This window comes from Carcharodon carcharias, chromosome 7 (genome assembly GCF_017639515.1).
Source record: "Carcharodon carcharias isolate sCarCar2 chromosome 7, sCarCar2.pri, whole genome shotgun sequence".
Taxonomy (NCBI): domain Eukaryota; kingdom Metazoa; phylum Chordata; class Chondrichthyes; order Lamniformes; family Lamnidae; genus Carcharodon; species Carcharodon carcharias.
The window spans coordinates 13,674,724-13,700,116 of record NC_054473.1 but is presented as its reverse complement, the minus strand read 5'-3'; the positions used below and the strand labels follow the sequence as shown (position 1 = coordinate 13,700,116).

The 25,393-nt window shown below is 43.6% G+C and overlaps 1 protein-coding gene and 1 pseudogene across 3 annotated transcripts in view; one reads left to right on the top strand and one right to left on the bottom strand.

Annotated features, from left to right (window-relative positions):
- Positions 1–25,393, top strand: part of prkar2aa (protein kinase, cAMP-dependent, regulatory, type II, alpha A) — a 331,945-nt gene that overhangs the window by 195,093 nt on the left and 111,459 nt on the right. For all 3 annotated transcript variants that reach the window (XM_041191726.1, XM_041191724.1, XM_041191723.1), the window contains one exon: positions 1,048–1,103. In XM_041191726.1, the coding sequence (XP_041047660.1) occupies positions 1,048–1,103 (56 nt within the window). The remainder of the gene's footprint in view (positions 1–1,047; positions 1,104–25,393) is intronic.
- Positions 15,935–16,362, bottom strand: LOC121279711 (annotated as a pseudogene).

Here is a 25,393-nt window from a genome sequence, read left to right as displayed (position 1 = left end):
AACGGTGCAGTTGACTCCAATTTTTTTGCGGCCCGTCCAACATTACGGTTGGCGGAGGGGCGAATTGGCTATGCAGCCGTTATATTTTTCATCAAACCTCATCCAAGGATGGGATGAGATTTCCATTATGTAATATAAAGAAAATACAAATCTGTGGACAGCATTTTTATCAGGTATATTTTCAGGTGCCTGATTGTGATGCATGGACATTTTTTTTGCCTGATTTTTAAAGTTTTATTTTAAGATTTTCAGATCTGCAGCTCACTGAGACAGTTGTCTGCCTTCAGGGAACTTTCTCGCAGTGCTCCTCCAGGCCGTCGGAAGCATCATTTCCCGCCTCCACCCCAGCAGCGCTGAGCTTTTCAGCGTGTGTTTCATGCTGGCTGACCGTTAATTGGCCAGCCAGCATGAACTCGCGGTCAGAGGTCCGTTTCCCAACTGCTCCCTGGCCCACCGATTGAGAGTGTCTGTCAATGGTACAATTCAGGCCAAAGAGTTTTTGGATTCAAGTCCACTGGAAACTGGACAGAGCCTCTGCAAACTCATTTCATTGTGGAAAGAAATCTTCTATCCCACCAGCCTGGGTTTTAGTTTGAGCCTCCAATCCATGAAGTTGAATGGACAAGTGACTTAACCCATTGTTAGTCAAATCACTCCCAAAATATTGAACCGTTGATGTTAGAAGTAGTATTTGTGGGGCGTATTTTGCCTTTCTGCTATTACCTCCATGCAAAACTTAAAATTAACCTTTCAAAGACCTTGTCCATCTCAAATGTTTTTTTTATTGCCAGAGTAGTCAATAGTGGTTTTAAATAATAAGCCCCACTGTTGTAAAAATGGAGGAAGCAGTGGAACAAAGAGAAGTAAATCTCATCATTGAAGTCCTGTTAACATTAACTAAAATGGCTTTGCTTATATTTTAGACTTTATTCCATTGCACTAATTTTGCCTCTATTTGAGTTTTAACTCTGGGAGTACTACATTTAGAATGTGTGCTTGAAAGCTATGTTTTTGTTGATTCCTATTTTGTTTTTCGTTCCCTAACAGTTTGTGCAGAAGCTTTCAACCCAGATGAGGATGATGAGGAGGATACAGAACCAAGGGTAAGATCTTCAGTTGTGATGCCTTAGTAGTAAATATGGAGTCTGTAAACTGCAAGAACTTTTACATTTATTAATATTACAACTTTTTTCCACTCAGTTCCTAATCTTCACTGTGGCTCAAGGCCAGAATCAAGCTTGGGCAGGCCCTGGTGCCCACCCACCGCCTGGCTGTTGGGCTGGTCTGGGTGTAGGAAATATTCAGGTCCGCTTGTCTGTAGGCTGCAGATTATGTAGCTGAGGAAGTGTTAAAGAAGAGCAAACTTGCTAAAGCACTTCCAATTAAAAAAAATGAAGCAAGAATCAGTTTTGTTTAGCAATTAGGAAATATTTGCAGCATCTTGTGCCTTTGCATGTAACCTTGATTTGCTGCATTAGAAACTGTAGAGGATTTCTGCTTTAAAAACACACTCTAGTTTTGGAGACTAATACATCATTGTTGTGATTAAGATGAGATTCTTCATGTTCAAAGTTTTGACAGGTTCAAATTCCAGAATTGATCAAAACTGTCAACATGTAATTTTAATGATCCAGAACAATAGAATGCAGATTTTTAATTAACCACTCTAGTCAGGCCATTCTCTAAGCATGGTATGATTTTATTGCTGGAGGGGAGTCGAACAGACACAGCACTGTAACAATCTTGAAACTATTAATTAATGCACAATTATGTTCATATACTTTTGACAATTACTATATAGGTTTTATTACAAAAATTGAGCTATTGACCTCTCAGATTTCTGAATGGATCATTTAATAACTTTGAAAGCCAAAAATCCCTCTAGTATAAGAAGTTTTAAATAAAAAATTTTGATTTATGGGAGGGAAATATCTACCAGGGCTTTAATTTTACTTAACATTTTCTGTTTTACTTATGTTTGGTGCTAAATATTGCATATGTGTTGTAAAATTGTCACCTGAGTCTTTGTGCTCTGCATGTGTTTGCTTATTAAGGCATTGATTGAATGTAAATTGGGCTTTATAGATTAATGTTTCCAGTTAGCTCCCACCTGTTGTTTTAGTCTAAATATTTGTTGTTGCTTTTGGGATAAAGAGATGGGGAATTTAATTGATTAATGGAAACACTGGTGAGCCAATGCCAATTAGCTGTTCTGCAGGTTAGCCTTCCTGCAATGATTGTGCAGCTGCACTCCTCTCACTTCTATGAAAGATTCTGACTTGTTCTTGTGAAATTGATTTTCTACCATAGAGTTGGTCACAAAAATTGGCAGAGGGGGCCAGGTCAGCACTGAAGTGTTTGAGTTATTGTTAGCTAAGCTTAAATTTGAAGGGTTGTTTACAGTCTCATTTCAAACTTATAAGGACTGGCAAAGGTGTCTTTTGTAGGGAAACACTACTGACTTGAATGGCAGTTCAGCCAGCACCAATGCAGAAAAATAAAAAAATCTCAGTATCAAGTTAAAGTTTAGACTTGTTCAACATAAGTTTGGTCAGATAACCTTAGATGTCTATGGGATTTTAAATCCTGTTTTACCCATATTTACTCACCAAAAATTCAGAAACGTACAGACTGTGCCTCCAGTTTACTGCATAACAGTGCTGGCAGCTTGGGCATTCTAAAACCACTTATACTTAAAGCACCTTTTATTATGTGAAAGGCACTATTACAGGAAGGAAAGGGAGGGGTGAATTGTGGAATGAAGTGACTGCTGTCAAAAAATATCCCTGAATATAAAATGGAATTTGTGTATGATTAAGTCACTGTAAAGGAGACCAATAAGGAAATCATTGAATTCACATTATGTACCTGAACATTGCAATCCGAGCAAAGTGTACATTTAGGATAGAAGCGTGTTTATATCTGCAACCTTTGGGCTCAAAATTTTAAAAAATAGAAATATGAAATAAGAGCAATAAATACTGGCAATATTTAACAAGATCTTATAACCTCTGAGATAAAGATCAATCATTTAAACTCATGCCTTTCCGATTTTCATTTTGGTTTTGATCTATAATCAGCCTGCAATGTTGCAACGTAATTTAACTTTTCAGTCTGTGGTAGTGAGTTTTATTCAAGTATTTATTACCTTTCCGCATGATGGTCACAAGTTTTTAAAAAAAATCTAGATGTTATATCCATGAGAAAATATACCAATATACTACCACCCCACCTGAATTTTAACTGGAATGCACCTTGTATCATTAATCATTTCACTGAAAGGAAGATCATCTGTTTCGGTTCGGTTCTTGTTTCTATTAATTATGAGAAAGGGGACCATACATTCTGAAATTCTTATGGCAGCTGTCAAAGAATACCTAATTCTCGCCAAAGCACCTTTTGCTGGTCCATGTGGTTCTAATGGGCCTTGCTGCTTGCCATTGTTAATTAGCTCCATATAAACTGAATCCCAAAAACTTACTCTGTCAACAGGTCAACTAGCACCTTGGTTGGGGTGGCAAGCAGACATATTGTGATCAGTTGAATTACAAGCCCAATTACATTTTCAATCTACTTGCGTATCTGGCCCCATTAACACTCGATAATTGCAAGTTTCAGAAGTGGAGTAAGTGCCATATTCTATTTGGAGCTCTTCACATCATCCATAAGATAAAAACAGAAAATGCTGGGAGTACTCGGCAGGCCTGACAGCATCAGTGGAGAGAGAAACAATTGACGCTTCAAGTTGATGAGCCTTTGTCTCAACTGGGGACCACTTAGGGACGTAACCGTTTTTAAGCAAGACAGAGAAATGGGTGAGGAAGAAAGAACACCAAGGGAGAAGAGAATAAATGAGAAACGAGATCATGATGCAGAGCAAAAGATCATGGCAATGGGACGAGTAAAGAAGCAAAGCATTGTGTCTAGAGGAGGTTTAAATGGGGAAAGCAAAATCATCACCTAAGCTACCATCCAAAAAATACAAGCTGGAGGCAGAGATTATGATCTGAAATTATTGCGTTCAGTGTTGAGTCTGGAAGGCTGTAAAGTGCCTAATCGAAAGACAAGCTGCTGGTTGTCTGTGCTTACACTGACCTTCACTGGGACAGTATAGAAGACTGAGAACCCAGAGTTTCGTGTAGAGTAGAGTTAAATGACAGACAGCTGAAAGCTTGGGGTCAAGCTTGTGAACTGAATGGAAGTGTTCTGCAAAATGGTCACTCGATCTGTATTTGGCCTGCTCAGTGTAGAAGAGACTGCATTTTGAGACAGCGAAAACTGTATACTGAACTGAAATGAGTATTATTAAATCGTTGTTTCATCTGGAAGCAGTGATTGAAACTTTGGACAGTGAGATTTATGAGGTTTGGCCTGAGGATGGTATGTCTGCTGCAGGATTCTAAATTGAATGATCTGTAACAGCAAACTAATTTTGAAAGTATTTGAAATCTTTTGAAATACTTTTCAAGAATTCATTCATGGGATGTGGGCATCGCTGACTAGGCCATCATTTATTGCCCATCCTGAATTGCCTTTAAGGTGGTGATGAGCTGCCTTTTTGAACTGCTGCAGTCCATGTCTTGTAGGTACACCCACAATGCTGTTAGGGAAGGAGTTCCAAGATTTTGACACAGCGACAGTGAAGGAACAGCGATATATTTCCAAATCAGGATGGTAAGTGGCTTGGAGGGGAACTCCAGGTGGTGGTGTTCCTATGTGTCTGTTGCCCTTTTTTTTTCTAGATGGTAGCGGTTGTGGGTTTGGAAGGTCCTGCCTGAGGAGGCTTGGTAAGCTCCTGCAGTGCACCTGTGCATCAGTGATGGTGGTATGATACAGCAGGTGGCATTTTCCTGGCTAACCAAATCCACAAGGTCACACTACTGCAACTGTTTTGAAATTTGTATTAATTACGAGGTTTGTGCATTGAATTCAGAAGTAATGAGTCCAGTAACATCTTTAGCGATTTTAAAAATTAAATTAAAACATTTATTAGCAAAAGAAAAGAATTAAAACACATAGATAAGATTATAGTTACAATGTTACTCAACATTATAACAAATCCCAAAATTCCTAATTAACATGGCTCCCAATTACACACCCCCTTTAAAGCAACAGTCCAAAATAGATCTTAAATTAAGAGAGGCAATCCAGCAAGGTTACCACAGCACCCACTTGACATTGGAATTCTAATGACTTTTTTTAACACAACTTTGGTTAGTGGAGCAGCAGACTTCTGCAAAGTGGCTAGAGGCTGTTTCCCCAATTCTGTTTCACGTGGTGTAATTTTTAGATCTTATATGGTCAGCCCTGATAAACCTTCCATCCTTCTTTAAATATATTTCTCCCTCTTTAATCTGTAAATCCCATTGTTTTCATATGCCTTTGGAATTTACTTTCCTCATACTATAAAAATCTTTTATGTTGTCACTGTGGTCTTTTTGAGAAAAAATAAATGTAGTAACCTTGCCCTATTTATCCTGTCAGTTGTAAAACTTTATCATGTTTCCTTGAAAATCCAACAACTCTCTACTCATCCTAGAGTGCAAATTTCATTCATGCCCTACCTGCTGAGACTTTTACCCTAGTTCACTCATTAGCATTTCAAATACCCTTTTTACAACTAACTCGTTTGATGAGTTCAACCTTGCAGTCTGTCTGACTCTTAATTCAATTAAATCAGCCACACACACAACCACACATACACCCACAATAATATTAAGAAAAATAAGGTAGTTTCGTGACAGGTGGAGAGAATGAATGTTTGTGTAAGGGGTGCCAATCAAGGGGGCTGCTTTGTCCTGGATGGTGTTAAGCTTCTTAAGTGTTGATGGAGCTGCACTCATCCAGGCAAGTGGGGTGTATCCCATCATACTCCTGACTTTATGCCTTGTAGATGGTGGACAGGTTTTAGGGAGTCAGTGAGTTACTCGTCACAGGATTCCTAGCCTCTGACCTGCTCTTGTAGCCCATTTTTATATGGCGAGTCCAGTTCAGTTTCTGGTCAATGGTATTGCCCAGGATGCTGATAAGTGGAGGATTTAGTAATGGTAATGCCATTGAACATCAAGGCGCGATGGTTGGACTCTTTTGTTGGAGATGGTCATTGCCTGACCCTTGTGTGGCTTCAGTGTTACTTGGTACTTGTCAGCCCATGTCTGGATATTGCGTAGGTCTTGCTGGATTTGGCCATGTACTGCTTCAGCATCTGATGAGTCGCGAATGGTGCTGAACGTTGTGCAATCATCAGCAAACATCCTCACTTCTGACCTTATGATGGAAGGGAGGTCATTGATGAAGCAGCTGAGGATACTACCCTGAGGAACCCCTGCAGTGATGTCCTGGAGCTGAGATGACTGACCCCCAACAACCATCTTCCTTTGTGTTTGGTATGACTGCAGCCAGTGGTGAGTTTTCCCCCTGATTCCCATTGATTTTAATTTTGTTAGGGCTCCTTGATGCAACATTTGGTCAGATGCTGCCTTGATGTTAAGGGCAGTCACTCTCACCTCACCTCGGGAGTTCAGCTGTTTTGTCCATGTTTGAACCAAGGCTGTAATGAGGCCAGGAGCTGAGTGACTCTGATGGAACCCAAACTGGGCATCAGTGAGCAGGTTATTGCTAAGCAAGTGCCGCTCGATAGCACTGTTGATGACCTATTCCATTACTTTACTGATGATGGAGAGTAGACTGATGGGGCGGTAATTGGCCGGGTTGGATTTGTCCTGCTTTTTGTATACAGGACATACCTGGGCAATTTTCCACATAGCTGGGTAGATGCCAGTGTTGTAGCTGTACTGGAACAGCTTGGCTAGGGATGCGTCAAGTTCTGGAGCACAAGTCTGCTGTACTATTGCCGGAATATTGTCAGGGCTCATACCCTTTGCAGTATCCAGCGCCTTCAGCTGTTTCTTGATATCACGTGGAGTGAATCAAATTGGATGAAGACTGGCATCTGTGATGCTGGGGACCTCCAGAGGAGGCCAAGATGGAGTTGGCACTTCTAACTCAAGATTGTTGTAACTGCTTCAGCCTTGTCTTTTGCACTGATGTACTGGGCTTCTCCATCATTGAGGATGGGGTTATTTGTGGAACCGTCCTGCAGTGAGTTGTTTGTTGTCCACCACCATTTACGACTGGACATGGCAGGACTGCAGAGCTTAGATCTGATCCGTTGGTTATGGCATCGCTTAGCCCTGTCTATCACTTGCTGCTTATGCTGTTTGGCATACAAGTAGTCCTATGTTATTAGCTTCACCAGGTTGACTATTCATTTTTTTGGTATGCCTGGCGCTGTCCCTGGCATGTCCTTCTGCACCCTTCATTGAACCAGGATTGATCCCCTTGCTGATCAGTAATGGTGGAGTGGGGGATATGCCGGGCCATGAGGTTACAGATTGTGTTTGAGTACAATTCTGCCACAGTGCCTCATGGATGCCCAGTCTTGAGTTGCTAGATCTGTTTGAAATCTATCCCATTTAGCACAGTGGTAGTGCCACACAACACAATGGAGGGTGGTATCAATGTGGGCGGTGGTCACTCTTACCAATTCTGTCATGGACAGATGCACATGTGGCAGGCAGGTTGGTGAGGATGAGGTCAAGTATGTTATTCCCTCTTGCCACATGCTGCAGACCCAGACTAGCATCTATGTCATTTAGGACTTGGCCAGCTCGGTCAGTAGTGGTGCTACCCGAACCACTCTTGGTGAAGGACTTTGAAGTCCCCCACCCAGAGTACATTCTGCACCCTTCCCGGCCTCAGTGCTTCCTCAAGTGGTGTTCAGCATGGAGGACCATTGATTCATCAGCTGAGGGAGGGTGGTACTTGTTAATCAGCAGGAGGTTCCCATGTTTGACTTGATGCCATGAGACATCATGGGGTCCAGAGTCGATCTTGAGGACTCCCAGGACAGCTCCCTTCCGACAGTATACCATTGTGTCGCCACCTCTGCCGGGTCTGTCCTGTTGGTCAGATAGGACATACCACGGTGTTGATGGCGGTGTCTGGGACATTATCTGTAAGATATGACTATGTTACTTGACTAGTCTGTGAGACAGCACTCCCAATTTTGGGACCGGCAGGGTGAAGGGCTGAGTTTGCTGTTGTCGTTTCCCGTGCCTCGGTCGATGCCAGGTTGTCCTTCTGGTTGCATTCCTTTTTTGTGACGGTTTGATATTGCTGAGTGGCTTGCTAGGCCATTTCAGAGTCAACCACATCGCTTGTTTCCTTCCCTAAACAGCATTGGTGAACCAGATAGGTTTTTATAATAATCGGCAGTGGTTTCATGGTCATCATTCGACTTTTAATTCCAGATTTTTATTGAACTCTACACCATCTACCATGGTTGGATTTGAACCCGGGTCCTTAAAGCATTACCCTGGGTCTCTGGATTACTAGTCCAGCGGCAATACCACTACGCCATCGCCTCCCCCACAATCACTAGGGAAGCAATATTAAGCAATTGGTGGAGCTGTGGGCTGACAAGTCTCTGGGTCTTCATCCTTGGGTCTTAAAAGAGGTGGCTAATGAGGTAGTTAATGCGTTGGTGTTAATTTTCCAAAACTCGCTAGATTCTGGAAAGGTTCCATCAGGCTGAAAAGTAGCAAATGTACCCCCTGTATTCAAGAACAGGGGGAGGCGGAAAACAGGAACCTATGGGCCAGTTAATTTGATGTCTGTCGTGGGGAAGGTGTTAGAATCGATGACTAAGGAGATTATAGCTGGGTATTTAAACTCAAGGTAATTGGGAAGAGTCAGTATGGTTTTGTAAACGGGAAATCATGTTTAACCAATTTATTGGAGTTCTTCGAAGGAGTAACATGTGCTGTGGATAAGGGGAGCCTTGAGATGTGCTTTACTTGGTTTTCCAGAAGGCATTTGATAAGGCGCCACATCAAGGGTTATTGAGGAAAATGAAAGCTCATAGCGTAGTGGGTAACATATTAGCCTGGTTAGAAGATTGGCTGGCTGGCTGGCAGAAAACAGAGTATGCATCAATGGGCCTTTCTGATTGGCAGGATATGACAGGGTCTGTGCTGGGGCCTCAACTTTTTACAATTTATATCAATGATTTGGGTGAGGGGAGTGAAGGCATGGTAGCTAAATTTGCAGAAGGCACAAGATAGGTCAGAAAGTATGTTATGAAGAGGATATAAGGAGGTTGCAGAAGGACATAGATTTTTGAGTGAGTGGGCAAGGTGGACTATAATGTAGGAAAATGTGAAACTGTTCACTTTGGCAGGAAGAATAAAAAAGCAGAGCATTACTAAATTGAGAATTGCTGCAGAATTCTGAGGTGCAGAGGGATCTAGCTGTTCTAGTGCATGAGTCACAAAATGTTAGCACGCAGGTACAGCAGGTAATTAAGAAGGCTAATTGAATGGTATCCTTTATTACAAGAGGAATTGAACTTAAGTAAGGATATAATACTTAAGTTATACATGGCATTGGTGAGACCACATCTCAAATACTGTGTGCAGGTTTGGTCTGCTTGTTTAAGGAAGGATGTAAATGTGTTGGAGGCAGTTCAGAGGAGGTTTACTAGATTGACACCTACAATGAGCAGGTTGTCATATGAGGGAAGATTAGACAGACTGGGCTTGTTTTCACTGGAGTTTAGAAGAATGAGGGGTGATTTGATTGAAGTATGTAAGATCCTGAATGGTATTGACAACGTGGATGTGGAAGGGGTCTTTCCTCTTGTGGGTGAGCCTAGAACTTGGGGGCACTATTTTAAAATTAGGGGTTGTGCTTTTAGGACAGGGATGAGGAGAAACTTTTTCTGAGGGTTGTGCAGCTTTGGAACACTGCTCCCAAAGGCGGTGGAGATGGGGTCATTGCATATTTGTAAGGCAGGGATTGATACCTTCTTGTTAGGCAAGGGAATTAAAGGTTATCAGAGGTAGATGGGAATGTGGAATTTGAAACGCAGATCAGCCATGATCTTTTTGAACGGTGGAGCAGGCTCGAGGGGCCGATTGGCCTACTTCTACTCCTATTTTGTATGTTTGTATGAAATACTCAGATCAGGCAACATCCGTGGAGAGAGAAGCAGAGTTAACATTTAGGGTTGAAGATCTGTCATAGAACAGGAGTTTCTACGATTCTGTTGAAAGATGATCAACCTAAAATGTTAACTCTGCTTCTTTCTCCACTGATGCTCCCTACCATTCAATATTAACTTGTTCAAACGACCTGATTTAGAAGTTGTAACAGAGCCGGTCTGGGAGTATTCAAAAGCAGTTTCTTTTAAAACACTCACTCTGTCCAGCAAAGAAATAGGAAGAACTATCCATCCCATGAGATCGTCTCGGATTATTTTGAAGGCAACTCTAAATGTTGGCTGTCAGTGGGGAGCCAGGTCTGAATGGCATGTGTTCATAAGCATTGTCAACTAACAATCTCCAGAATCATAGTGAGGTAATGGCGTAGAATCAACCAGTTTTTAGAGTCAGAGTTTTAGAGCATCAAAGGGGGGCATTTGGGCCCATTGTCCCTGTGTTGGCTCTTTGAAAGAGCTCTACAATTTTAGTTCCACACCCCAGCTTTTTTCCCCATAACCCAACAAGTTAGTCCTCTTCTAAGTACATGCACAGTTGTCTTTTAAAAGTTAGTATGAAATCTGATCCACCACGCTTTTATTGTATATCTTAACAACCCTCCATTGAAAAAAAAAATTGTCTCTATTTCCACTTGTTCTTTTGCTAATTATTTTAAATCTATGACGTCTGGTTGGTGAGCCTCCTGCCAGAAAAAAATGTACCTCCCTCTTGCTCCATCAAAATCCCATAATCTTGAATACTTCTTTGAATAACCTCCTCTGCTCTTAAAAAAAAATTTACAATCTCTTAAAACTGAAGTCCCTCATCCCTGGTATCATCCTGGTAAACCTCGAGGCCTTGTCATCCTTCCTAAAGTGTGATCCCAGAATTGTATATGTACTCATATCATCTGTGTTGTAAGCACATATTTTTAAGTATTAAACTTCAGAAATGAAAGCTATGTGTCTAACTGCCTGTTTAATATTGTATTCTATTCTGTACAATTGAGGTGACCTCCAAATGTATAGTCTCAGATCAAGTTAATCTGCCACACTGACTGCTGTAGGAACCAAATCATGCAGAGATTATTATCCAATTCCTGTTCAGAGGGAGGTGTTTTCACCTATGGTTGCTGGTAAACCAGGAGAATTTTGGTTTTCTTGGATTATTTTCAAATTAATCATATATTTTGAGGGAATGAGGAATAATTCCACAATAGCATGAGTTGAAGGGCACATTGTTCCTTATGGACAAAAGACAACAAATATCTGGCATACAGTGAGGTTGCTTTTCTTTCAGGAGCTTTGTAAACATTGCTTGGCTTTGGTGGTGATGTGAACCCATTGAGTGGGCCAAGTATCAATTGTGATTGGAAGAGTCCATCTCTAGAGTCTGAAGGAATTGTACAAAAGCCTATTTCTGAAGCTTGCTTTGGTAAGAAAACAAGCTCATTCGGGAGTCAGTTGTTGGTTTGGAGAGATTCATGGCACTCTGTGAAGCAAAGTTTTTGCTTTAGTCTGCTGAAGTTAATATTTTATTGATAGCTGCAATCTTATTAAGGCAATTCTCAAAAATCCCTAAATGATGCATCCTAGAGTGAAGTTGTACAACTGTTGTTCCTCACCTCATGAGCTCTCTATCTCAGTCGGGAAGGGGAAAATGGTGACATCTAAGTATGAAAGACTTGGTTTTATATAGTATGATTTCAGGATGACTCAAAGCATTGTTCAGCCAATGAAGCACATTATGAATTGTAGTCCCTAATGTAATGTACTGGTTCACACACATGCCAGCTACCTATAGATGGACAGCTAAAAGTAGGTCCAGTTTATGCTATCAGGTAATGATTATATGCAACAGGGGTGAGGAAGCTGAGGAGGAAAAAATAGTCGGAGAAGGAACACTTAGTCTCACTCCCCGCTCTGTTTGGCTGTCATATTCAGCACTGTAACCCATCTTCAATATCTCCAGTGAGAGAAAAGCAAGGGAATACCATTACAAAAACAAAAACAGAATTACCTGGAAAAACTCAGCAGGTCTGGCAGCATCGGCGGAGAAGAAAAGAGTTGACGTTTCGAGTCCTCATGACCCTTCGACAGAACTTGAGTTCGAGTCCAAGAAAGAGTTGAAATATAAGCTGGTTTAAGGTGTGTGTGTGGGGGGCGGAGAGAGAGAGAGAGGTGGAGTGGGGGTGTGGTTTTAGGGACAAACAAGCAGTGATAGAAGCAGATCATCAAAAGATGTCAACAACAATAGTACAAAAGAACACATAGGTGTTAAAGTTGGTGATATTATCTAAATGAATGTGCTGATTAAGAATGGATGGTAGGGCACTCAAGGTATAGCTCTAGTGGGGGTGGGGAGAGCATAAAAGATGTAAAAAAATAAATAAATAAATAATTTTTTTTTTCTTTTTCTCTTTTTATAATGGAAATAGGTGGGAAAAGGAAAATCTATATAATTTATTGGAAAAAAAAGAAAAGGAAGAGGGAAACAGAAAGGGGGTGGGGATGGGGGAGGGAGCTCACCACCTAAAGTTGTTGAATTCAGTATTCAGTCCGGATGGCTGTGAAGTGCCTAGTCGGAAGATGAGGTGTTGTTCCTCCAGTTTGCGTTGGGCTTCACTGGAACAATGCAGCAAGCCAAGGACAGACATGTGGGCAAGAGAGCAGGATGGAGTGTTAAAATGGCAAGCGACAGGGAGGTTTGGGTCATTCTTGCGGACAGACCGCAGGTGTTCTGCAAAGCGGTCGCCCAGTTTACGTTTGGTCTCTCCAATGTAGAGGAGTCCACATTGGGAGCAACGAATGCAGTAGACTAAGTTGGGGGAAATGCAAATGAAATGCTGCTCCACTTGAAAGGAGTGTTTGGGTCCTTGGACGGTGAGGAGAGAGGAAGTGAAGGGGCAGGTGTTGCATCTTTTGCGTGGGCATGGGGTGGTGCCATAGGAGGGGGTTGAGAAGTAGGGGGTGAGTGGACCAGGGTGTCCCGGAGGGAGCGATCCCTACGGAATGCCGATAAGGGGGGTGAAGGGAAGATGTGTTTGGTGGTGGCATCATGCTGGAGTTGGCGGAAATGGCGGAGGATGATCCTTTGAATGCGGAGGCTGGTGGGGTGATAAGTGAGGACAAGGGGGACCCTATCATGTTTCTGGGAGGGAGGAGAAGGCGTGAGAGCGGATGCGCGGGAGATGGGCCGGACACGGTTGAGGGCCCTGTCAACGACCGTGGGTGGAAAACCTCAGTTAAAGAAGAAGGAGGACATGTCAGAGGAACTGTTTTTGAAGGTAGCATCATCGGAACAGATGCGACGGAGGCGAAGGAACTGAGAGAATGGGATGGAGTCCTTACAGGAAGCGGGGTGTGAGGAGCTGTAATCGAGATAGCTGTGGGAGTCAGTGGGTTTGTAATGGATATTGGTGGACAGTCTGTCACCAGAGATTGAGACAGAGAGGTCAAGGAAGGGAAGGGAAGTGTCAGAGATGGACCACGTGAAGATGATGGAGGGGTGGAAATTGGAAGCAAAATTAATAAATTTTTCCAAGTCCCGACGAGAGCATGAAGCGGCACCGATGTAATCATCGATGTATCGGAGAAAGAGTTGTGGAAGGGGGCTGGAGTAGGACTGGAACAAGGAATGTTCCACATACCCCATAAAGAGACAGGCATAGCTGGGGCCCATGCGGGTACCCATAGCCATACCTTTTATTTGGAGGAAGTGAGAGGAGTTGAAGGAGAAATTGTTCAGCGTGAGAACAAGTTCAGCCAGACGGAGGAGAGTAGTGGTGGATGGGGATTGTTTGGGCCTCTGTTTGAGGAAGGAGCTAAGGGCCCTCAGACCATCCTGGTGGGGGATGGAGGTGTAGAGGGATTGGACGTCCATGGTGAAGAGGAAGCGGTTGGAGCCAGGGAACTGGAAATTGTTGATGTGACGTAAGGTGTCAGAGGAATCACGGATGTAGGTGGGAAGGGACTGGACAAGGGGAGAGAGAAGGGAGTCAAGGTAACGAGAAATGAGTTCTGTGGGGCAGGAGCAAGCTGAGACGATCGGTCTACCAGGGCAGTTCTGTTTGTGGATTTTGGGTAGGAGATAGAAGCGGGCCGTCCGAGGTTGGGCGACTATCAGGTTGGAAGCTGTGGGAGGGAGATCCCCAGAGGAGATGATGTCAGTGACAGTCCTGGAAACAATGGCTTGATGTTCATTGGTGGGGTCATGGTCCAGGGAGAGGTAGGGGGAAGTGTCTGCGAGTTGACGCTCAGCCTCCGCGAGGTAGAGGTCAGTGCGCCAGACAATACCATTAGTTGATAAGGCTCTGATAACATAACAATAGACCTCAAACTTGACTCCAATGCATAGAAGCACAGATGCAGCAGCAGCAGCCTGAAGTGCTTTGTGTGCCACATGGACAGGACCATGGTTGGGAGCAATGTTCCTTCTGTAACTTTTCCATCCATGTGCAGAATGAATTTTGTTATGTGCAGTAATATCAGTATAATGTGTGGATTACATCACCAGTAGAGACAAGAAACCTATAAACTTAAGACAAAAGCAAAATACTGCGGATGCTGGAAATCTGAAACAAAAACAAAAATTGCTGGAAAAACTCAGCAGGCCTGATAGCATCTGTGGAGAGGAAGACAGAGTTAATGTTTCGAATCCACATGACTCTTCATCAGAACTAAAGAGAAATAGAAATGTGGTGAAATATAAACTGTTCAAGGGGGGGTGGGACTGGTGGAGCTGGATAGAGAGCCAGTGGAGGTAAAGGGGAGATGTCATAAACAAAAGGTGGTGATATTAGCTAATGGATGTGCTAATGGTGACATTAAGAGTAGAAAGCAGGATGAGCAAGTGACAGAAGGCCCTAGTGGGGTTGCGGTGAGGGGTAGGGATTGAAATAAGCTAAAAGGTGGAGATAAAACAATGGATGGAAATAAATTTTAAAAAAATAATAGAAATAGGTGGGAAAAAAAGGTGAGAAAAGAAAAAAAAATATATATAAAAATTATTATTAGAAAAAAGGGGATCAAAAAAGTTGGTGAGGATGGAGGAGAGAGTTCATGATCTGAAGTTGTTGAACTCAATGTTAAGTCCGGAAGACTGTAAAGTGCCCAATTGGAAGATGAAGTTTCTACAGTTTGCGTTGCGCTTCATTGGAACATTGCAGCAGGCCAAGGACAGACATGTGGGCATGAGAGCAGGGTGGTGTGTTGAAATGGCAAGTGACAGGAAGGTCTGGGTCATGCTTGCGGACAGCCCGAAGGTGTTGCACAAAGCGGTCACCCAGTCTGCGTTTGGTGTCTCCAATGTAGAGGAGACTGCATTGGGAGCAGTGAATGCAGTAGACTAAATTGAGGAAAGTGCAAGTGAAGTGCTGCTTCACTTGAAAGGAGTGTTTGGGCCCTTGGATGGTGAGGAGGGGGGAAGTAAAGGGGCAGGTGTTGCACTTTGTTTCTTTATCCCTCCTTTTGCATTAAGATGGCTGCTATATAGCCATTCATGCCTCAGCTGGGCACATTGTTTGTTTGTGACCCATTACCGTTCTCCTTGGCTTTTTCACCATGAAATCTATTGTTACTTAATCTCTCCTGCCCTCCACCCTGCCACAGAACTTCCCTTTTGTTCTTTCTGCCCATTCTCATTCCACTGGCTTAAGAGTTCTTACGTTTTTATCTATATTCTGTTCTGATGAAGGGTCATTGACCTGAAAAGTAAATGCTGTTTCTTTCCACAGATCCTGCTGACCTACTGAGTATTTCTAGCATTTTTTATTTTTATTACTAATTAGCTCAACAGTTAACAATCTACTGAAGCATTTTGATGGTATGAGCGCTTCCAGAAACTCAGACAATATAAAAGAAAGAGCTTACATTTACATAGTGCCTTTCACTGCGTCAGGATGCCCCAAGCCGTTTTATACTAAGTTCCAATGGCTGCTTGACAATAAAGACAGGGACCAAGACTGACTCCTTCAAACGTTTTTTTTTAAACTTTCTGAACCAAAGCTTTATTTGTTGTGTAGGTACATTGGTAGTTTGTGCAGTGCTGGACAAAGCCATTGTGGAACTTCTGGACTTCAGGATGGTCCCTTCGCGGAATGAATCCCATAATCGGTGATACACCACCTTCAGGTGCCTCATGTGGCCTGTACCAGTTCTGTTTCTCCTTTTGGCCTTAACACTCCAGTTATCCTTCCTCTTTCTCTTGGCAGGGTAAGCACATTTACCGCAGGTCGATTTCTGCAGGGGAAATGCTTTAGCCCCACATTGCTGGCAAAGGTCTTGTTCCGTCTCTTATCAAATGACAATGTTCCCTTCGTCATTTTCACTGCACGCTCGAGAGCTTTCAGATGGCACCTTCGACAGTGCAGCATGGATCATGGAACTGTAACATCATCCTTAATTTCTGTGCTCAAGCCTTGGAGTGGGACTTAAACACAGTACCTTGTGATTCCAAGAGTGCTACCCACTGAGCCACAGTGTATAAAACTCTACCCCAAGAACTTGTCTCACCTGTTTTCTCCTTTTATACACACCAAGTAGGTACTTAGCTTGTTAACTAATAATTACCATTTAAACTCCTTGATTGTTAACTGTTTCCTTCTCCAACATTTTACAGCCAGTGAAGTACACTTGTTTTAATAATTTCACAAGATCAGTAAACCTCCATTCCCTGACTGGGAATTGAACCCAGGTCACGGTGGTGAGAATGCTAAATCCTAACCACTACAACACCAGGGAAGCTAAGCCTACTGCATCTATATTCCCAGGCAGTCTCCCATCCAAGTTCTAACCAGGCCTGCTACCAGGCCTGAGTCTGCTTAGCTTCAGAGGTCAGACGAGATCGGGCATTTTCAAACTAGGATGGCCAGCCATCCTGATGTTTTTGGCTTGTTAAACGAAATGTGCTGAATGCAAATCACTTTCCCTAAGAAAACATGAAATAAAAGGGTGGGTTAATTTTCTGACCTGTAATTTTTATATTCAAAACCTATTGGCTGCTTGAACCTAACTGATCCATAGATCCTCTTATTAATGTTTCAGGGTGTTGGTTCTTGTTCAGTAGGTTTCAAGAAGTCTTCATAGTCATACATAGGTTAACTGTACATCTTTATTGACTCTTAGACCTGTTTACAAATATACATTAAAGGGTATAAGCTAGGAGCTGCCTCCATGCTTGCTGGTACAGACGGCTCTGTCCAACACCAGACTGACCTTGGGTCTGGGTCAAATGCTCTCTTACATCACTGTGTGGGTGGTACTGTACTCAGTCCCACATTAATTCTACATGTGCCAGACCCTTATACTATAACTATCTCTTATGAACTCTTAACTTAACCCCTGTTTGCCGCTTCTTCCCTCCAGCTCACTGTCTCTCCTGACTTATCACTTCTCTCCTGCTCACTAACTCACTGACCTTCCTGCCTGCTGCCTCTCCCAACCCGTGGCTTCTCTTCGAGCCATCCCATTTGCCATCTCTCCCAAGTATAGTTGATTCCATAAACCCTTGTGTTCCAGCTCCCATTGGATCCTTACCAGTCAATGTGAGCAGTCACATTTCTGTTGGGATAACATTAGTCAAACCTGAAGTTGCTCCTCAGAAACAAATATTTGCGCTCACAGAACTTATGGTTCCTCAGACACTACTCAACAGTTCGCACTGAGTCAAACTCCTCAAATGCTGGCTTCTTTTCTCCACCAGCTACCTCCTCCCCTGCACTGCTATTGGGCAAGCTGCCGGCCAGTCACTTGTTGCACATCAATCAGGATCAGGCACCAATGGAAATCCGGCATGGCACTTGATAAAAAGACGCGCAGCTTAGAGGGAGCTTAGGTTGGGTGGAACCTGAGGGCAGATTCCGCTAGGACATAATCAGAGTAGGGAGTGGGAGATGGAAAATGAATGAGTGACTCTGAAAGACAAGAAGCAAAGGTTAGAAGGTTTACAGCCAAAGAATTTGGCAATTTGTTAAAAGATTTATTTAATTGCAAGGAGTATAGCAAATAAAGCTGATGAGCTAAGGGCACAGATAAGACGCATGACTGCATGATATCATTGCTATATTGGAAACATGTCTTAAAAAGGGGTAAAAATGGCAGCTCCACATCCCTGGATATAGGGTTTTCAGGCAGAATAGAGAGGGAGCTAAAAAAGGTGGGGATGTAGCATCATTGATTAAAGAATCAATTACAGTTGTGAGGAGGGATGATATATTAAATGATCCATCAAATGAGGCCTTACAGGTTGAGCTCAGAAATAAAAAGGGGCAGCCAGACTACTAGGAGTGCGCTATGGATGCCCATATAGTGAAAGGGAGAGTGCAAATATTTGAGTAAATGTCTGAGTGCAAAAACAATGGGGCAATAATAGTTGGGGACTTCAACTACTCTAATATCAACTGGGATACAAAGTGTGAAGGGCACAGAGTGCACAAAATTCTTGAACTGCATTCAAAAGAACTTCTTTAGCTAGCACATAACAACCCAATGAGTGGGGACACAATTCTAGCTCTGTTTTGATTTAGTCTTAGGAAATGAAGCTGGGCAAGTGAATGAAGTTACAGTGCGTGACCAGTTTGGAGATGGTGACCATAATATGGTTAGATTTAGCATAATTACGGAAAAGGATAAAGAGAGAACAGGAGTAAAAGTTCTAAATTGGGGAAAGACAAATTTTATGAAGCTGAGAGGTGACCTGGTGAAAGTGGACTGGTTACATCTACTTGGAGGGAAATCAATGATACACCAGTGGCAGGCATTGCAGAAACAAGATTCTACTGGCACAGTGTAGACATGTCTCCACAAAGAAAAAGAGTGGTACTGTCAAATCTGGAGCCCCCTGTTATCTAGAAGCATACAGGCCAAGATAAAGCAGAAAAAGAAAACTTATGACAGTCACAAAAAAAAGGTTAGAAAGCCTGTCGGAGTATAGAAAATACAATGGTGAAATAAAAAAGGAAATCAGGAAAGCAAAGAGAGTATGTGAAAAAGTATTGACAGGTAAAATCAAAGAAAACCCAAAGATGCTTTATCAATACATTAAGAGGATAACTAAGAAAAGGGTAGGGCACATCAGGGATGTACAAGGTAACATATGCATTGATGCACAAGATGTGGGCAGGTTTCTTAATGTGTACTTCATCTCTCTTCACAAAAGAGCGTGATGATGTAAACGTTCTATTTAATGAGGAGTGTGAAATATTAGATACAATAAGCATAATGAGAGAAGCAGTGCTGGAGGGATTGACATCCTTGAAGCAGATAAATCACCAGGGCTGGATGGGTTGTATCCCAGGCTGTTAAAGGAAGCCAGGGAAGAAATAAAAGATAAAAACAAAAATACCTGGAAAAACTCAGCAGGTCTGGCAGCATCTGTTGAAGGGTCATGAGGACTCGAAACGTCAACTTTGTTCTTCTCCGCCGATGCTGCCAGACCTGCTAAGTTTTTCCAGGTATTTCTGTTTTTGAGCTGGATAGAGGGCCAGTGACAGGTGGAGAAAACCAAAAGCTGTCACAGACAAAAGGACAAAGAGGTGTTAAAGGTGGTGATATTATCTGAGGAATGTGCTAATTAAGGGTAGAAAGCCGGACAAGCAAGCAAAGGCCTGGTTAGGTACAGATAGCCCTAGTGGGGGTGGAGTGGGGGGAAGGGATCGAAATAGGCTAAAAGGTAGAGATAAAACAATGGATGGAAATACATTTAAAAATAATGGAAGTAGGTGGGAAAAGAAAAATCTATATAACTTATTGGGAAAAATCCTTTCTGGACCTGGAAAAATTTATTAATTTTGCTTCCAATTTCCACCCCTCCATCATTTTCACATGGTCCATCTCTGATACTTCCCTTCCCTTCCTTGACCTCTCTGTCTCAATTTCTGGTGACAGACTGTCCAACAATATTCATTACAAGCCTACCGACTCCCACAGCTACCTCGACTACTGCTCCTCACACCCTGCTTCCTGTAAGGACTCCATCCCATTTTCTCAGTTCCTTCGTCTCCATTGCATCTGTTCTGATGATGCCACTTTGAAAAACAGTTCCTTTGACATGCCTTCCTGCTTCCTTAACGAGGTTTTCCACCCACGGTCATTGACAGGGCCCTCAACCGTGTCCGGCCCATCTCCTGTGCATCTGCCCTCACACCTTCTTCTCTCTCCCAAAAACATGATAGGGTCCACCTTGGCTTCACTTATCACCCCACCAGCTCCGCATTCTAAGGATCATCCTCCGCCATTTCTGCCAACTGCAGCATGATGCCACCACCAAACACATCTTCCCTTCACAAGCCCCGGCGGCATTCCGCAAGGATTGTTCCCTCCGGGACACCCTAGTCCACTCCTCCATCACACCCTACACCTCAACCCCCTCCCACGGCACCTTCCCATGCAACCGCAGAAGATGCAACACCTGCCCCTTTACTTCTCCTCTCCTCACCGTCCAAGGGCCCAAACACTCCTTTCAGGTGAAGTAGCATTTCACTTGCACTTCCCTCAATTTAGTCTACTGCATTCGTTGCTCCCAATGCGGAGAGACCAAACGCAGACTGGATGACCGCTTTGCAGAACACCGTCGGTCTGTCCGCAAGCATGACCCAGACCTCCCTGTCGCTTGCCATTTCAACACTCCACCCTGCTCTCATGACCACATGCCCGTCCTTGGCTTGCTGTATTGTTCATGTGAAGCTCAACGCAAACTGGAGGAACAGTACCTCACCTTCCGACTAGGCACTTTACAGCCTTCCGGACTGAATATTGAGTTCAACAATTTTAGATCATGAACTCTCTCCTCCATCCCCACCCTCTTTCTGATTTCACCCCCTTTTTTTTCCCAATAATTTATATAGATTTTTCTTTTCCCACCTATTTCCATTATTTTTAAATGTATTTCCATCCATTGTTTTATCTCTACCTTTTAGCCTATTTTGATCCCTTCCCCCACCCCACCCCCACTAGGGCTATCTGTACCTTGCTTGTCCTGCTTTCTACTCTTAATTAGCACATTCCTTAGATAATATCACCACCTTCAACACCTCTTTGTCCTTTTGTCTGTGACATCTTCTGGTTATCTCCACCTATCACTGGCCCTCTATCCAGCTCTACTTGTCCCACCTCCCTTAAACCAGCTTATATTTCACCTCTCTTCTATTTTTACTTAGTTCTGTTGAAGGGTCATTCGGATTCGAAATGGTAACTGTGCTCCTCTCCTCAGATGCTGCCAGAGCTGCTGAGTTTTTCGAGGTATTTTTGTTTTTGTTTCGGATTTCCAGCATCCGCAGTTTTTTGCTTTTATTATAAGAAATAAAAGATGCCCGGAGGATCATTTTTCAATCCTCATTAGATATAGGCAAGATACCAGAGGATTGGAGGTATGCAAACATTGTGCCATTGTTTAAAAAGGATGTGAAGGAAAGGCCAAATAATTATAGGCTGTTCAATCTGACTTCGGTGGTGGGCAGATTGTTAGAATCAATTTTGTGGGCCAGGTTAATTGTCACTTTTGGAAAGGCAAGGATTAGTCAGGGATGGTCAGCATGGTTTTGTTCAGGGAAAGTCGTGTCTTACTAACTTAATTGAATTTTTTGCGGAGGTAACAGGGAGGACTGATATGTATAGTGCAGTTGATGTGGTCTGCGTGGATTTTAATAAGGCATTTGACAAGGTCCCACTTGGCAGGCTGGTCAGAAAAGTAAAAGCCCATGGAATACATGGGAACGTGGCGAGTTGGATCCAAAATTGGCTCAGTGACAGGAAACAAAGGGTAATAATTGATGGATATTTTCTCAAATGGAAAGTGGTTTCCAGTGGCGTTCCACAGGGCCCAGTGTTGGGTCTCTTGCTGCTTGTAGTATATATTAATGATTTGGACTTAAATGTGGAAGGCGTGATTGGGAAATTTGCAGATGACACAAAAATCGGCTGTGTTGTTGATAATGAAGGGGATAGCTGTGGACCCAAAAATGATATCAATGGTTTGGTTGGGTGGGCAGAAAAGTGGCAAGTGGAATTTAATCCGGATAATTGAGGTAATACATTTTGGGAGGGCAAAAAAAGCCAAGAGAATACACGATAAACAAGAGGATATTGAGACGGGTAGAGGAAGTGTGAGACCTTGAAGTGCATGTCCACATGTGCCTGAAGGTGGCAAGACAGGTAGATAAGGTGCTCAAGAAGGCATATGGAATGCTTTCCTTTATTGGATGAGGTATAGAATACAAAAGCAGGGTTGCAATGCTGAAACTGTGTAAAATGCTGGTTAGGCCGCAAATGGAATTTTGAGCACAGTCCTGGTCAGGACACATTACAGGAAGGACGTAATTGCTCTGGGGAGAGTACAGAATAGAGTTACAGGAATGTCGACAGGACTTGAAAATTACAGCTATGAGGAAAAATTGGGCAGGCTATGGTTGTTTTCCTTAGAACAGAGAAGGCTGAAGGGTGATTTGATTGAGGTGTGCAAAATTATGAGGTGCCTAGATAGAGTAGATAGGAAAGACCTGTTTCCCCTAGCTGAAAGGTCATTTGCCAAGGGGCATAGATTTAAGGTGATTGGCAGTAGGATTAGAGGGGATATTAGGAAAAGCTTCTAAGTATCTGGAATTCGCTACCTGGATTGGTGGATGAGGCAGAAACTCTCAACTCCTTTAAAAGGTACCTGGATCTGCACCTGAAGTGCTATAACCTGCAAGGCTAAAGATCGGGTGCTGGAAGGTGGGGTTAGAATGGGCAGCTCGGTTTTCAACTGGTGCAGACATGATGGACTGAATGGCCTCTTTCTGTGCTGTAACTTTTCAATGGTTCTATGGAACAAAGACACTGCCCACCTAAGGAGGCTTTGAAGGGAGTCTCCAGGAACATGCCCACTTGGACATGGGTGAGAGACAATGCAGGAGGTGGTTGCGTCTATCCCGAGAGGCTGTGGCTGAGCTTTGCGCCCTTTTTCAAGAAGGCCTGAAGCCAAAGGGATGCCAGAGGCATACACTGCCACTGGCATTGAAGCTCACCTTGGCCCTTAATTTGTTTTGCCAGTGGTCCATTCCAAGGCTTTGCAGCTGACCTGTGTAGCATGCCACAGTCAGGAGCACACAGGTGCATCCATGCAGTGGCCAATGTCCTTTTCACCAGGGTGGCCCAGTTAATCTCTTTCGAAACCAACGCAGCATCTCTGACACACAGGGCAACAGGGTTTGCCACCATAACTGACTTTCACCAGGTGCATATTGTGATAAGGTTCCCATACAGAATGTAGACCATTACATTAACTGAAAGAGCTGCCACTCTGAATGTGCAGCCACTCTGTGACCACCGCAAGAGGTTCCTATATGTCTGCACCTGTTCCCCCAAGCAGTTGTCATGGCCCTTTATTTTACGGGAATCAGAGCTGCTAAGAATGTTCCGACCAACCCCAGAAGTACATGGATTAATACTTGGGGATAAGGGATATTCCAGGGAAGAACAACGAAAGTCCCCTTCATACAAGGACTCAAATTGAATAAGCCTTTGGGCTGCTCTAGTACTTACCTTCCAGGATATCAGATTGATTGTAGGATACTGTATTTTCATAACTTGGCCAACAAAGGAGCCTGGCACTGAAGCCGGAGGAGAGTGAGGGGGCCTCTTTTTGGATGAGGAGCACCAGGAGGAGGAACAAGAATTTTAGGAGGTAGGGGAGAATGAGGAAGAAGGCCCATGGGTGGGACCCTGCAGATTGGACAGATAACCTTGTTGTCAAAGGGATGAGGTGTTCATGCAAGCCATCATCGTTTCCCGAGACATGTTCATCAAACATTGCTTTGCATGATGGCTACCTTGCAAGAATGCGAAGCAAGACTTGGAAGGCAGGGAGTGAGTTGCAGACACAGAACGGGTATTGGAAACATCAAGTATTCGACTACCTGTGAGGCTTGAGGAACAGCAACTGGACGCTGTGCTCAGGTCAGAGGTGAGAAAGTACAGACATTTGACAGCATATAAACTGCAACATTTTGTACGTGTATTGCATATAGTTATAATTTTCACACATAAAGGTTATTGTTTCAATATATACATATTTTGTACATTAACCCGAACTACTACACTTGCCTAAATGCCACAGTGAACCAATTAGTGCTCAAATTTACACGATGATCTCTGCACTTGGGTACTCCTATGTGGTGGTCCCCTTGTTGCCTCGGAGGAGGTGAAGGCAGGCTGCTTGCTTTTCTGTCTACATGACTGAGGATCGGGGCAGTCAGCCATGTCATGCAGGGACCTGTTAGGCCCCACCCTGCAATAGTACTATTTGCACCTCTCGGGCAGCTGCCCGAGCTTAGACCTGTCTAGCATATGGTGCATCTGGCTGAGGAGCCAAGGAATCTGAGGAGGGTGACATTTCCTCAAAGTACATGGATATCTCATCCTTTTGTTCACATTACTCAGCCCTTGATGTGCTGTCCTGTTGGCTGGAGGGGGTGGGCTGCTGGGGTGCTGATCTAGCCACTGATCTGCAACCCATAAGAAAGCCCTGTGCAGGGACTTTAGCCCCTCTCCCATTATTGCTATGGAGAACTAGTGCCATTGCATTTGAGTTCTTGCATGCACTCCACTTGATGCCGCATGAGGTTCACCACAAGGTTGTCTACTCTTTCGTGACTGCTGACTCATGCATGAGACATGGTCGAGGCAATGACCATGATGGACTCCTCCATTTGTAGTGCATGAGTTTGTAATGCCTCAGGAAACTCAGCCAGATGTCCACTTATCTGCCACTATAGGTCCAAATACTCGGTCCCAAACTCTGGCTCACTGGCCGTGGAGCATCTGTGATTGTCCTCTCCCTCCATGGGTAACTGTATTCAAACCTCTGCCTCTGCTGACACCTCCTCCTCAACGCTGGTGCTGTGCTCTTCATTCAGAACTCTCTACTCTATAGCCGTATTTATACCCACCGGAGTGTTTATCTCTGGGCATGTGCCTGCAATTTCTGAAGGTGGTAATTGCGCATCTTCAGACACGCGTGCCTCATCCTTGTGCCAGGGGCCTGATTCCCCTTTTGGGGGAGGTGGGACTGCAGCTACAGGACCTGAGAGAGAAACACAGGCAGCCATGAGATGAAGCCCAGCCCATGAGATGATACACAGCATCACCATTTGTAGTGACCTCCTTCCAACCTCTCCTGTTTCTTGTTCTGGTGCCATTCGATGCCTTATGGCTAAGCACAATCATAACTTGGAGTTACACAGTACCATTAGCGCCTGAGCTGCCATCCCCAAAGTCCAGCCCTCCTTTCCCCATCAGCCCTTGCTGCCACCTGCACGCTTGCATCAACACCATGGCCATGGGCATCTGGAAGGGGGGGACTCATCCTCATGCAAGCAT